This window comes from Leptosomus discolor, chromosome 14, assembly GCF_034619465.1.
Source record: "Leptosomus discolor isolate bLepDis1 chromosome 14, bLepDis1.hap2, whole genome shotgun sequence".
NCBI lineage: Eukaryota > Metazoa > Chordata > Aves > Leptosomiformes > Leptosomidae > Leptosomus > Leptosomus discolor.
In genome coordinates this window covers 8,152,184-8,165,357 of record NC_141404.1, presented here as the reverse complement: position 1 = coordinate 8,165,357, position 13,174 = coordinate 8,152,184, and the positions used below count along the sequence as shown (strand labels likewise).

Sequence of the window (13,174 nt, the reverse complement as noted above, 5' to 3'; positions counted from 1 at the left end):
AAGCTGAAGCGGGAGAGATTCAGACCGGACATCGGGAGCAGCTTTTTCCCAGTGGGGACACCGGGCCTGAGGCTCAGGCGGCAATGCCCTGTGCCGCTTTCGCCCTTGGCGGTTGCCGGCACCCGACCGGACACAGCCCTGAGCCGCCCGGTCCCGCTCCGGCCGACGCTGCCGTGAGCAGAGGGCTGGCCCGGAGACCGCCCCCACCCCCCCGCCCCGCTGCCCTCCGGCCTGGATCACCCGGCGGAGGGGCCGTCGCCGCCCCGGGGCTGAGCGCGGCGCCCCCGCCGCCGCCATCCCGCCCCGCGCCGCCGCACGCGCTCCCCGCGCCGCCGCCAGCCGGTCCCGCCCGGCTGGGTCCCCCCGCACAGCCTCGGCCCCCGGCACCGCGGGCGTCAGCGCCGGCCGCAGCCAATCAGCGCGCGCGGCGCGAGGCGGGCGGCCCCCCCCCCCCCCCCCCCCCTACCGCCACGCGCCCGCCCTGCCTATAAAAGCCGCGGGCCGGCGGCGAACGCGGGAGCGGCGTGAGGAGTGTGGCGGGACGGCGCGGCGGGACTGGCTTCCTGTCAGCGCGGCGGCCGGCTCGGCTCCGCTCCCGCCCCGGCCTCCCCTCCGAGCCGTCGCTCCGCTCACCGGCCGGAATGTTGCCTGTAGTCGCCGGGCTCCTGCTTGCCGTAGCGGCGGGCAGCCGGGGGTCGGCGGCGGGGGAGCAGGAGAGCCCGCCGGGGAGCCGCTTCGTGTGCACCTCGCTGCCGCTGGACGCCGCCGGCGCGGGCTGCCCGCTGCCCCCGGTGCCCATGCAGGGCGGCGCTCTGCCCCCCGAGGAGGAGCTGAAAGCCACGGTACTGCAGCTGCGGGAGACCGTCCTGCAGCAGAAGGAAACCATCGGGAGCCAGCGGGAGGCCATCCGGGAGCTCACCGGCAAGCTGAGCCGCTGCGAGAGCGCCGACGGCAAGTCCGCCACGGGGACGTGGAAGAAGGAGCTCGGCAAGGGCAAGGACACTATGGGCGACCTGCCGCGGGACCCGGCGCAGGTCATCGACCAGCTGAGCCGCACCATGCAGACCCTGAAGGACCGGCTGGAGAGCCTGGAGGTAGGGCCAGGGCGTGGGGTGGGCCAGCCTCCCTGCCCACCCGCCTGGGAACTTGGAGCGACATAACGTGTAACGGTGGCTCTGGCCTGATGGGTGGACACAGCCATGGGCTTTGTCTGGAGAGAAATCCAAACTGGCCCAGCCCCGGGAGCGTGTTGCTTGGTTGGCTTGTCCTGTCTTCATTATTTATCTGCTTGCCCTAATGGTAAAAAACCTGAAGGGCTCCTGTGTGAATGTGTCTTCCCATTGCGTGGGGGGAGATTATGATTTTCCTGCTTGTCACCAGCTTAGTTGCTCTATTAGCATGTCTAAATCTCTCTTTCTGGGAATATGACTTCATGGGTTTTGAAGTATAAAGCTGATGTCTTGGGCAGTAAGACCTTGGTGTATGGTGCTGCAAAGACCAGTGGTAGTGAGGAGATTGTGTTGGGCAGATTGTGAAGATGATGTATTTAGAGCTGACATAGAATTAAAAGAGCCTGATTCTCTACCCCTGTGAACAGAAAGAGGATTTTGTCCTAGCTCACTGGTAAGTGATTTCCGTGAGCCTTTGGACAGTAGCCATGGTTGAGTGGCTTTTGTGGAAATATGTTACAGAGAGTATTCTCACAGAAATTGTGCTGGATGTTGTTTTGCTTTCTGCACGCTGAGAGCTACATGTGTGTCCCATCCACCAAACAGTCAGTGATGATGTGAGGATGGCAAGTAACTTCCCATAGGTTGTGAGGTCTAAACACTCTGGACTGCTTTTGAATGATCTGGTAGTGTAACATCCTTTTATTACCGTTGCTGTCTTTAAGGCATTTTTTTTGAGTTGTAGAAGGGAAACTCTGCTAGAGTAATACAGTAGGTGGAACCGCTGGTTTCTTAGTATCCTTAAAGATACCAGTGTTATTTGAGAGAGTGTGGGGTGTGGTTTTTTGCAGTTTAAAAATACTTTCACTAGCTAATACTTACAGTTGATCTAAAGAACATCTGACTTCCATACTCTGCAAATCAAAACTGATGAAACTTTCATTTGGTAAATTTGCTTTCGAAGTAGCTAAAATTTTAGTTAAATAATAGTTTTTCTGTTTACTTATGTTGGCAATGTCATTTGCAGTAAGTAAAGCAAAAATTGACTAATGTGCTACATGTACCCATACTAGTGGACGTGCGTCAGACCTGGCTCCCTAAATTGATTTTATTGAACCTAAATGTATGGAGACTCCTTCATATGAAATGCTGGAAGGCTCTAACAAAAGTGCCCTTTTGTTTCAGGACCTGTTTAGCTACAGTGCTGATAAAAGCACTGATCATGACAAGTGCCAAAAAGCAATGCCTCTTTTGTACTTGCTGCAGAACTCTGATCTTGCTTTCTTCCCTTCAAATCAGGAGCATATCTGCATTACAGTTTCTGTTTTAAGAGTGACAGGTTTTTTTCTTCTTGTTTCCCCTAAAGCACCAGCTCCGAGCCAATGTGTCATATACAGCTCTGCCTAATGACCTTAGAGAGATGCTTCAGCGGAGGCTTGGAGACCTGGAACGCCAACTCCTGAGCAAAGTGGCCGAGCTTGAGGATGAAAAGTCTTTGCTTCATAATGAGACGTCAGCCCACCGGCAGAAGACAGAGACAGCCTTGAATGCGTTGCTAGAAAGAGTGTCTGAACTAGAAAAAGGTAATTGTACATAATCTAAATGCTTCCCCATGATGATTACTTTTGTTTACTCCCTCCTTTTAGTGCAGTAGTCTAAATGTGGGCCTTGAGGGAAAGACAATTAAGGTGCTGGACTAAAGAGTAGGTGACAGTGCAAATACCTGGATTCCCTTTTTTCCTTTTGTGACAGGCTTCCTGCTTGTCAGGGCTCTGCATGGCTTTGGCTTCATGTCTCTTAATTTGGCATGTGTGGGTGGTTAGAATGAAACTCGGTATTTGTGGGATGGAAAGATCTATAAGGAGGCAAGTGGAAATAGGAGTAAGTGTGACGCTGGTGTCAGGTAAATACCTAGATAATGTCAAGTGCACATCTAAGTAGAGCTGCCTTTCTTTATTTGGACTGAAAATCATAATGGCTAAACGTAATTAGCACAACTGCCTTTGATGGAATGAGTGATATTTTATACAGAACCATTTCCTGCTGCTTTGGAAGTATTGCTAGGGTCTTTCCTTTTGTTGCTGGCTATGACTTTGGGTAACTGCAGATATTTGAATTGTGTCCTATCCCTAGTATAGAGGCTTCAGAGGTTACAGTAGACTACACGTGGTGCCACTGGGGGACAGTCTCTTAATCCTAGTCATTTATTCAGATACTTAGATTAATTATTAGAGATCTATGTTTGAGTAGAGTCTGTTTATTTGCATTACAAATACCCATGTGAATGAGCTCAAGAACAGAACTATCTTTCTGTGTTCACTATATGCACCTACACAGTGGACTGTGTAGGACGAGAGTACCAGTAAATATCACTGCCCAATCTTCAAATGTTTTTCCAAGGTGAACAGACTCTCTGCTTAAAAGCAGCTTAATCGATGTGCTTTCAAAATGGTGCAAACATACATATAATGAGTTTTAAAATGCAGCCTAATGAATCCATTTGTGTAATATTGTATCTATTTTTTTTTTCATTTAAAAAGTGTGAAGGAGTGGAAAAGGGAATGAGGAAAAAGATCTACTGGCTCTGTCACTTAGTATTTCCAGAGAGCCAAGAAAAAACCTAAACTGCAACTAAAGTTCTGGAGAATTAGTGGCCTGTTGATGTCTTATGTGGCAAATATTGCGAGTCCTTGTCTCTGAAAGATGTGACTCATGTCAGCAAGTCATCAGAAAGAGAAAGGGAGTGGTAAGAGAACAAGAATGTGTAATTTAGTTAGGCTAAAAATAGCCTGTTCCCACCTTTATTTTTTTCTGTTGGGAGAGAGGGCTGTCTTAAGTCTCCAGGGAAGTGAAGAATTTGGGCCAGGAACCAAGACACAGGCTTTCTTTTAGTTGTGTAATTTGCTCTCTATTACAGAGCAGCTTAGCTGTTCTGTGCCTCTGTCAAATCAATGTGAGGGTAATAATGATCTAAGAACTTAATGATTTTGTAGATTAAATGCAGACAATATTTGAAGTGATCTTGCCTCTTTTGAAAATGATGTTTCTATTGTGCTTTTATTTTAAATGCCGTATTGTTTAGCATCCCCTCCTGACAACTAACTAGTGTTATAAGCTCCTTGTTGTCCTCAGACTAAATAAATGGAGGAAAAACCTGACCTTATAAAGTGACACTATGAACTTTGGATTTTATCTGTAGTTGTGACAGCTGTCTTTAGTTAGCAGTGGGGCAGAGGAGTTTGAAGTTTGTACAAATGTTGGGATTCCCAAAGTCTTCTGGTAATTCCTTCACCAGTTTTCTCCATCAATAGCAGTAGATGATGCATTAAAAAGCAGGACTGGGTGGAGGAATGATCCTGCAACTAATAGTGTTTGGACTAAATGTGATTCCTGGCTTTGGAGATGTGAACAGGTCACTTGCTATGTCTATTTTCTCCATCTCTGAAAGGGAATAACAGTATTTCTTGCCCAAAAATAGTTCAGATTCTTTAGGAAAAGGATTGTTTTACCGTGTGCGTGTGTCCATTGCCCAGAACAGGAGGATTTTGTTATCATTTGGAGTTGTGGATGTTTTCAAGTCATGAGAGCAAACTGAAAAATATAAAAGATGAATATTGTTTGTTCTTTTTCAACCCATTATTGCTTCCTTAAGTTCTTTCACTGGGTGACTAGTGCTCTTAATGGAGTATGTTTCCATTTTTTTTTTTAATATGTGAGATTGGTTGTACCAGCCTAGTTGAGGTTGTTCAACATTAGCCCTAAAAGCCTGTGGATTTTTTGCTTAGAATTTAGAATATTTCAGGTTTTGGTCTGTAAGTTCATCAAGACAGATGCAAGCATCAGACAAGTTTTTGCTTCTTCCACCCCCTCGTTCTGTGAAAAATGCCATCAAAACACTTCAGTTGCTTCTGAGAATGGGGACTGAGAGAATGCCAGTTGTTTAAAAACTACATATGAGAATTGTGGCAACCTTTTGTGACAACAGCTCTTCATGTGGATTGGAGTATGAAGTTTGGCAAGGAGATTGAGTTTGTTTCGGGAATGCGAGTAAAGGAAATGAGTGGGACTCAGAACAGGTTGCTAAAAGGTTGAGGGTGACATTCCTACTAAAGAACTGTGGGGTTTTTGTGGCACAATGTAGGATTTCTTGCTTCTTAATATTTAAATCTAGAAAATTATTAGTAAGCAACTACATACAGAGTATTGCAACTTTAGGAAGTTTTGGTCTTAAGCATTCTCAATTTCATAAACATCTCTGGAATATCTTGCTAATTTTTATTACATCTTTTAGAAAAAACTAAATAGTAATTTCTGCTTTTATATTAAAACAAATGTCTAATGCTTTCATAGTTCATAACTTGATATTGTGTTTTTTAGGTCACTTTGAATTTCAGCTTTGTTTTTGTTAAGATCTCCCGCTGATTTGTCTATGGGACAGAAAACAGTTCTACTGACTAACTCAGCTTTCTGGAATATGTCAGCTTTTTCCTATTTCAGACTGGCCACCCAAAATGAGAGCATCAACCTGTTTCCCAGCCTGCTATCTGTAAAATGGGGATGCTGCTGCTAGTGCCCTGTGTAGCAGTAGGAGGAAAAGAAATACTGGTTTTGAAGCACTGTGATACTTTAATAATGAGTGTACCAGAGAAACCATGCTTACTAACAGCAAATATCTTTTAAAACAGTTTGAATTGTTTGAAATGGGCAGGCCTCTAGCCATGAACTAAGCAATGAAGAAAGAAAATATTTAACATCCTCTCATTAGTTTTCTGCCGTTTATTTTTTGCTCTAAATAAGCAGGAAAAAAGAAACTAAGTAATTAGCATGAGCTGTGTAAAATCTGGTTGTATTTTTCTGTGCTGCAAAATTGACATTCAGTAATACTGCTTTGATTTTTTTTTCTTTGTGTACCTCTCTAAAGTGATTAAAATTCCAGAGATTATCAATTATATTGTTTCTTAACCTGAATTACAAACACATTGTTTTGTTTAGTGTTAAAGGTTTTTCTTCCTCAATGTAATTCTAGGTAACAGTGCATTTAAGTCTCCTGATGAATTCAAAGTCTCCCTTCCTCTTCGGACAAACTACTTGTATGGGAAGATCAAGAAGACTCTGCCAGAGCTGTATGCTTTTACTGTGTGCTTGTGGTTGAGATCAAGTGCTTCTCCTGGAATTGGCACTCCATTCTCATATGCTGTTCCTGGGCAGGCTAATGAAATTGTCCTCATAGAATGGGGAAATAATCCAATTGAACTGCTAATTAATGATAAGGTGAGAACTGACTATTATCTACATAATCAGAATAAGGCCCAACCCTTGGTACCTCTCTAGTAACTCTTTCTTTCCGAGAGAAGCCAGCTCTGCGCCTTTGAGATGGTGTCTACTTGTCCGTTGTTGTTTATCTGTTTGCAAAGTCATAAAAGTACTCGAAACAAGGTCAAATAGTACCTGTATTTGTGTGGTGAGACAAAGCAGCCTAACATCTAGATGTGCACACGTGTCCTCTGAAGTTACACGCAGATCTTGGCTTCTTGAGTTTTTGTTTTAAGAAACGGAAGCAATATTTGAAACCACACTATTGCAAAACCTGCAAGATCTAAGCCAGTTGCATTTCTATATTTCTAACATTTCTGATTAGAAAGATAAAATGAATTTTGCAGAAGACAGAGCAAAAGGAATGTAGTTGTGGCTAGCTTTATTATGCTTGGTGACTGAACATCAGTTTAAATACATTTTTTTTCAGACTTCAGATATAAAAACCAATTGTGTCACACTAGTTCATATCACCAATGGTTTCTGACAAGCTTCAGAATAAGGCTTGAGGAAAATAAGACTCATTGAAACAGGTTATAAATACTTCCTTTCTCCCAACCTTCAGTTAGGTTTCCTAGTAACTTGCTGGTCTCTGAGGGATCAGGTGTTTACAGCACAATTCGGGTGGTTCAATCATGTGGCTAGTTAAGGACTTAACAGTTCTATCATCCTCCCAAATCAATAAAAGTGAAAAGCTGGTTGTTTTCAATGGTTTGTGGAAGAGAAAGAAACTTGAGTCTGCTTATCTTTAGCAATAACTTTTTCTCTTCAATATGTCAGTACTATTAATGTTCTGTGAGGCTTTTCTTTCTCCCACATCACAGCTTCTCCACAGCCTATTGCATTTGTGTCTTTATGTTGACATGATTAAGTTTTCAGATCAAATTCTTAAAGGAGCATAATTCCTCCTTATTTGGAGCTCTATAATAGTTCCCACAAGTTTTACTGGAAGCAGGCAAATCCATTTGTCAGAGTTGTTACTGCAAATGGTAGAGACAAACCCCGCATTAAAAGAAACTTGACATGAACACTGGGTGGAAAGTGAGGACTGAGCACTGAAATTTTAAACAACAAATGCCAGAGGTTAATACGCAGGATCAATAGACTGATAGCAGCTTAGACTCTGGTACTTGTGTCACTTGATTCTAGGTGAAACAAAGGTGCACATCTAGAATAAAAAACATTGTATTCCTGAATACAGGAGAGCTAGGACAAAGTAGAAATATGTGGACTAACTTCTACTCTGAATTTTTTGCTTCTGAGGACAATAAGTACTGTCCCTTTTTAATGGTGTGCTTGAACTGGTAAACTTGGTTTGCAACATGTGTTATTCTTCTTTTTTTTTGTAGGTTGCCCAGCTCCCTCTCTTCATTAGTGATGGAAAATGGCATCATATTTGTATAACATGGACAACAAGAGATGGAATGTGGGAGGCTTTTCAGGATGGAGAGAAGCTTGGCACTGGGGAGAATCTTGCACCTTGGCACCCGATTAAACCTGGAGGTGTCTTGATCCTGGGTCAGGAGCAGGTGAGTGAATAAGTGTGTTCCAGGGTTTTTAAAAAAAACAAACAAACAAAACCAAAACAAAACACAAAAAAAAACCCCAAAAACCCAAAACTCCTCAAAGAAACAGTAGCTGTAAGAAAATTTCTCTTTTTTTAAACATTTTGTTCTGTTGCATACACAGTAGCAAAAGATTACAACAAAGCAACAAATAATTAATGCAATCACACATTGGTATATCTTATTTCATTTATTAAATATTCGGAGTATTCATGTTGCAGCCATTCGTATTTGCACTTTTAATGCTACAGTGTGCAACTTCATTAGTGATCTGAATTATGCCTTAAATTAAATCCTTCAAGCTAGATTACTGGTAGCTAGAAATGTGGCCACCGAAGTTACAGAAAAGGACAAAATGGGTCAGCGTTGTTGTATGAGCAGTCAAAAAGGAGCTTGCTGAAAGCAAACCAAGTATAATGGCTTTGATTTGTTTTATTTTTTTTAAATTGAAGCCAAATTTACTGCCCCCCTTAGCAGTTTACTGGTTTTCCCTTCCCTTTCCTCTTATCTCAAGAATAGTAAAAATGTTAGTCCTTAAGCCCTGGCGTAGACCAAGGAAAGTATGTGTATGAGGGTGAGGGGAATAACAGCTGTGGGCACTGGAGTGCTTGTGGGTATACCATGATCTTTGATAATTTGGCCTGCTACATAGAACTCCCTCCAGACTGAATTCTGCAGCTCTTCAGGCATGTAACACAGGTTTAGAATAGTAGTCTATCACTTGTTCAGAATTTGTCTACCTTAAAGATGACTCTGAAGTGAAAGGGATGAACTCTAATTTGTTTTATCATTGGAGATGTGGGTAAATAATTCTCCTAATGTGAACGCTAATAAAGTTTGAATTTTAGTATTGCCCCCTGAAAGCATTTGTGAGGGTAAGGATAAGTCCTTTTTGAATATTGAAAAAACCCAAAGGATTTTGAATCTTACTCTTCCAGTGAACATCTCATTAAGCTATTGCCTATGAATTGTGTGGCTCTTCACTTTTTTTCTCTCACTGTTCTTTGTATGATTATACATATACTTAAAAAAAAAAAATTGTAATGAGTAACAGGAAATAGCCTTTCTTCAGGATTCCCAGGTTCACAACAGGGCAATGAAAAATTAGTTTTGTCCTGATACTGATTTTAGCAGATACTTATCCATGACATAAATGACAGAATGGTAAATTCAGAATCCTAATACTCTGCATAGCAGATGCTTCAGCTCACTACTAAGTGGCTGGCAGCTCTTCTGCAACTCTCTCATGACATTTGCCTACACTATGCTTGGTTCTATCCTACACTATCTGTTTCATGTTAGTGTGATTGCACAAAATGGGTGGTTTCTGTCCTTTAGTAGTGGATGGAGCAAGCAAATACTTAAGCTTTTGCAATAGCAATGTGAGTTAGTCATTTGGTACAACCTGAAAAAGCCTGTGTTTTTAGATCCAAAGATCTCATCTTACAGGCCCTGCAGACAGCAGGTCCAGGGCTGCAGTTACTTTAATCTATAGCTGTAAAGCTTTTGGAGTAATCTTACACATCTATGCAGCTCTTGCTGAAGTTGTCCTGTGCCAATCTTGCAAAATGGCTCCTAACTTAGCCTCGTTATTTAAAAGCTGCTTTTCTACTCTACTGCTTGGGGGCAGGGTTAATTATCTATAGCCTTTGTGTGATGGTATACAGTCACTAACGTTTGCTCTGAATTGTTTTGACACATTTCAGATTGGAGCTTTTAACTATTCCATAGAACATCTTGTTCAAAGTAGCCCTTCTAGAAACTGAAGTTGTTTTGTCTCTGACCTAGCTCTGCCCTCCTTCTAGCAGTGTGGCTGGGGGGGAGGGTCTTCAAGTTTGAAGAAAAAAATGCTGAAATAACCTTCTCATCTAATCCTAACTCTTGTGTGCCTAAAGGACACAGTAGGAGGAAGATTTGATGCAACTCAAGCCTTCGTTGGGGAGATGAGCCAGTTCAATATATGGGACAGGGTCTTAAAAGCTGAAGACATCATGAATATTGCTAACTGCTCTACCAACATGCCTGGCAACATCATACCCTGGGTTGATAACAACGTTGATGTGTTTGGAGGTGCTACTAAATGGCCTGTGGAGACATGTGAAGAGCGTCTGCTAGATTTATAGCTGCAATTGTTTCCCATTCAAGTGCCCCCTTTAGTAGGACAATCTTCTGTGCGATCTAAAGCACTTATTTTTCTCTCTGCCCTTCCCCAATCTTAACTCCTCAAAAGAATAAAAAAAATTGAGTAAACGGCCTCAGTGCAAAGATAGCTGCTAGTTTGGGGCGTTGAGCCTGACAATGAAAGAAGCTCTTCTTGGCTAGAGCAGCCCTCGCTTTCCTATGGCCTGATCCAAAACCATGCTTTGGCCTGCAGCAGCCTTTCGGTTAGGCCCTGAGGTTAGTACTGGCAGGGAGGGGGAGCAGCCGTGCACGTGTTGACTATAGTACTCCTGTTGACAATGTGCAGTGCTGACAAAGCACTAGGATTAACAGGCTAAATGTGAATCCTTCCTTCCAGTCTAACGTCTCCCCTTTGAATTGAAGCCATTCTTTTTTAGCCCTTTTTAAAGAGATCACCTAATCCTTACACTACAGTGGTTATGGTGCAACTATGGGTAGAGCAGAACAGCCACTGTCCAAGTGCAAGGGTCTTGCTTTTTAATTTGCAGATTAGAAATCCTTATTTTATGATGAGGCAATGTGTTTGAGACATGCTGTTCTAGTTCAGTTTGAAGAAAGGGCAGTGTAACCAGCATAGCTCCATTGAAATAGAGATGCTTCAGGTAAGGTTGTGTCCCAAAGCCTGTCTTTCGCTAGCCAGGATCCCAGTGTAGATGGATGGATGGAAGGTTGTGTTTTCTGTAGGCTGAATGTACTGAATTTGTAGTGACCTGGCTTGTGAACTTTTCTCTATGGTTTCTCTTGCTTTGGTCAACGTCTTTATTTTTTTTTTAAATATACAAGCTGTGATTAAGTGAATTTCCATTTTTGTTTTGCTTTGAAAGGCCTTTTTATGAGCAAGTGCCAAAGTTCAGTTTCTGCTTGCTGAGAATTGCTATATATTTTTCCAGCATAAGTCTTCTGCACTGTTTTCTATGTTACTATAATGGTCCTATGTAATATGAAAATGTGCTGTTTTCTCAATTCTTGTTGACTGTCTCTTCTGTAAGCACTGGGCTGACTACTATATTTTTTTATCATTTTCTCTCAATATTTTGCAAACAATGTTGCTGTTTCCTTGGCATTGATGTGACTACTTGGTTTGTGGCTCGCAGATAGCAAATGCACTGTACCGGGAAAGAGTTAATACTTTTGTTATTTAAAAGAAAAAGGATTTAAAGGGGGGGAGGGGGAATTTATAAAGCTAAATATCATATTTTATTTTTCATATGTTTGAATTGTAAGAATAATATGGTGACAGTCCCATTTGTAGGATAAAGTTGCATATTTCCATTAATATGTAGTATGCTGTTCTTAAGAAAATTCTTATAATGAACTTTTAATTAAAATGCACTGTAAAATGAGTCTTTTAATTCCTTTATAGTCACACAAGACACTGAATGTTCTTTCACAGGTGCTGTGAGTTCAGCTATTGTCTCCAGACTGAAAGAAGTACAGTTCTGTAAGAAGTTATCTTTATTCCCTCAATGTCTTAAATCACCATCTTCAACCAAAAGGGGCTTAGGTAACCTTAACTGGGGTGAGGGTCTCCACAGTTGGATGTGGTGGGGTGTCTGAAGCTCAGGCTGAGACCTGCTGCCTATGACTATGATCTCAGAGGCCCTAGTCTATGGCATATCCTGGGATACAGTGGTTTAATTGGAGTGGGATGGGACACAGACCATGCATTCATATTTTTACTGTTGTAAGAAACTGAAAGTATGAGCCCTTCTGTGTGAAAGTATGGGTTGTAGGTGACTTAAATGTCCCAACCACTGTGAAAAGAACTGTTCAACACTGAGATAACTTGTTCATATGTGATAGCAGAGGTACTACACCAGTGCAAGTTGTAAAGTGCAGTGTCCATGCAGTCGGCTTGGTAAACTGACAGGTTGTAAACTAACAGGCACTCTGTAACAGAGCAACCAGCTGGGGTGGAAATGTTTGTCCAGCTCTGACATTCTTCTCTGGCCAGGGAGAGTAAAGTTTCTGTGAAACACTACACAACTCCATTTCAAACATTCTCACTGTGATTGGCCTTAAAACAGAGACATCTCTGACCCCCAACAGTGCCTTCCCTGTCCTAAGGAAAAATGCAAAAATCAGAACAACCACCAAACCCTTAATATACAAACAATCTGTGTCCCAAGATCAGGGAGAGTGTGAAATTGACAAGTAGAGGCACCAGCCCTCCAGTCACTCCACCTTTCTTTGTCAGCTTTTTTCAAAATAAGCTGCAGGAACTGAAGTCCAGGGTTATCTGTGCTGGGGTCTGCCCTTTCAGGAAATAGCTTTTGCATATTCACTCTGCTCTGAAGAGGTGTGATGGTGAAATGGACACTTTCCTGCATGGCTAGGAGCCTGCGTGTGGACCTGGTCTGTCATTTTAAACACTAAGTCAGCGGTTGGATTCGTTTGTTGGCTGAGAGAAGCAGGGGGTCTTTACATGTCAATTGGCCGTGTTGGTCTTTATTTAGACAGTTATTTAAACACGCTCACAATCTTAGATATGTCTTAGCACTGACTTTAACAATAAACACCTGAGTAAGAAGCCCCTCTGCATGGGGAGGTGTTTGTGGGTGGGGGCTGTAATTGCTTTGTTTTATGCACAGTGAGAACACCTGGCCTGGGGCCTGTTGTTAGGCTGGTGCTGTGAGTAGCTGGCTGCTTTCTTCCTCTGGTTCTGTGAGAGAGGAGTTTAACAGAGCTTGTCTTCAGCGTGGAAATCAGTACTAAAAGTTGTTTTTTTTCTGAAGGTATGTTAAGGTGCTCAGGTGAAAGGGTGTTTGGGGACATTCATCTTGTTGCAACCTGATCTAGGGCTGGGATGGGTCTTTTCTTCTAAAGATAAACAACTTAGTCCTCTGGTTTTGGATTTGTTTCGTTTTTACTTGGTTACATAACCAAGATGGTAGGGATTTGGGGGGAGGGTTTTGGTGGTTTTGTTTTTAGACACTGACTAATAAA

The 13,174-nt window shown here is 42.7% G+C and overlaps 1 protein-coding gene across 1 annotated transcript; it reads left to right on the top strand.

Moving 5' to 3' along the window:
* The first annotated feature begins 641 nt into the window (after positions 1–641).
* Positions 642–10,170, top strand: NPTX2 (neuronal pentraxin 2). The gene is made up of 5 exons (XM_009953503.2): positions 642–1,094; positions 2,536–2,752; positions 6,196–6,440; positions 7,832–8,011; positions 9,943–10,170. The coding sequence occupies exons 1-5, from the start codon at positions 642–644 to the stop codon at positions 10,168–10,170; spliced, it is 1,323 nt and encodes a 440-aa protein (XP_009951805.2).
* The last annotated feature ends 3,004 nt before the right edge of the window (positions 10,171–13,174 follow it).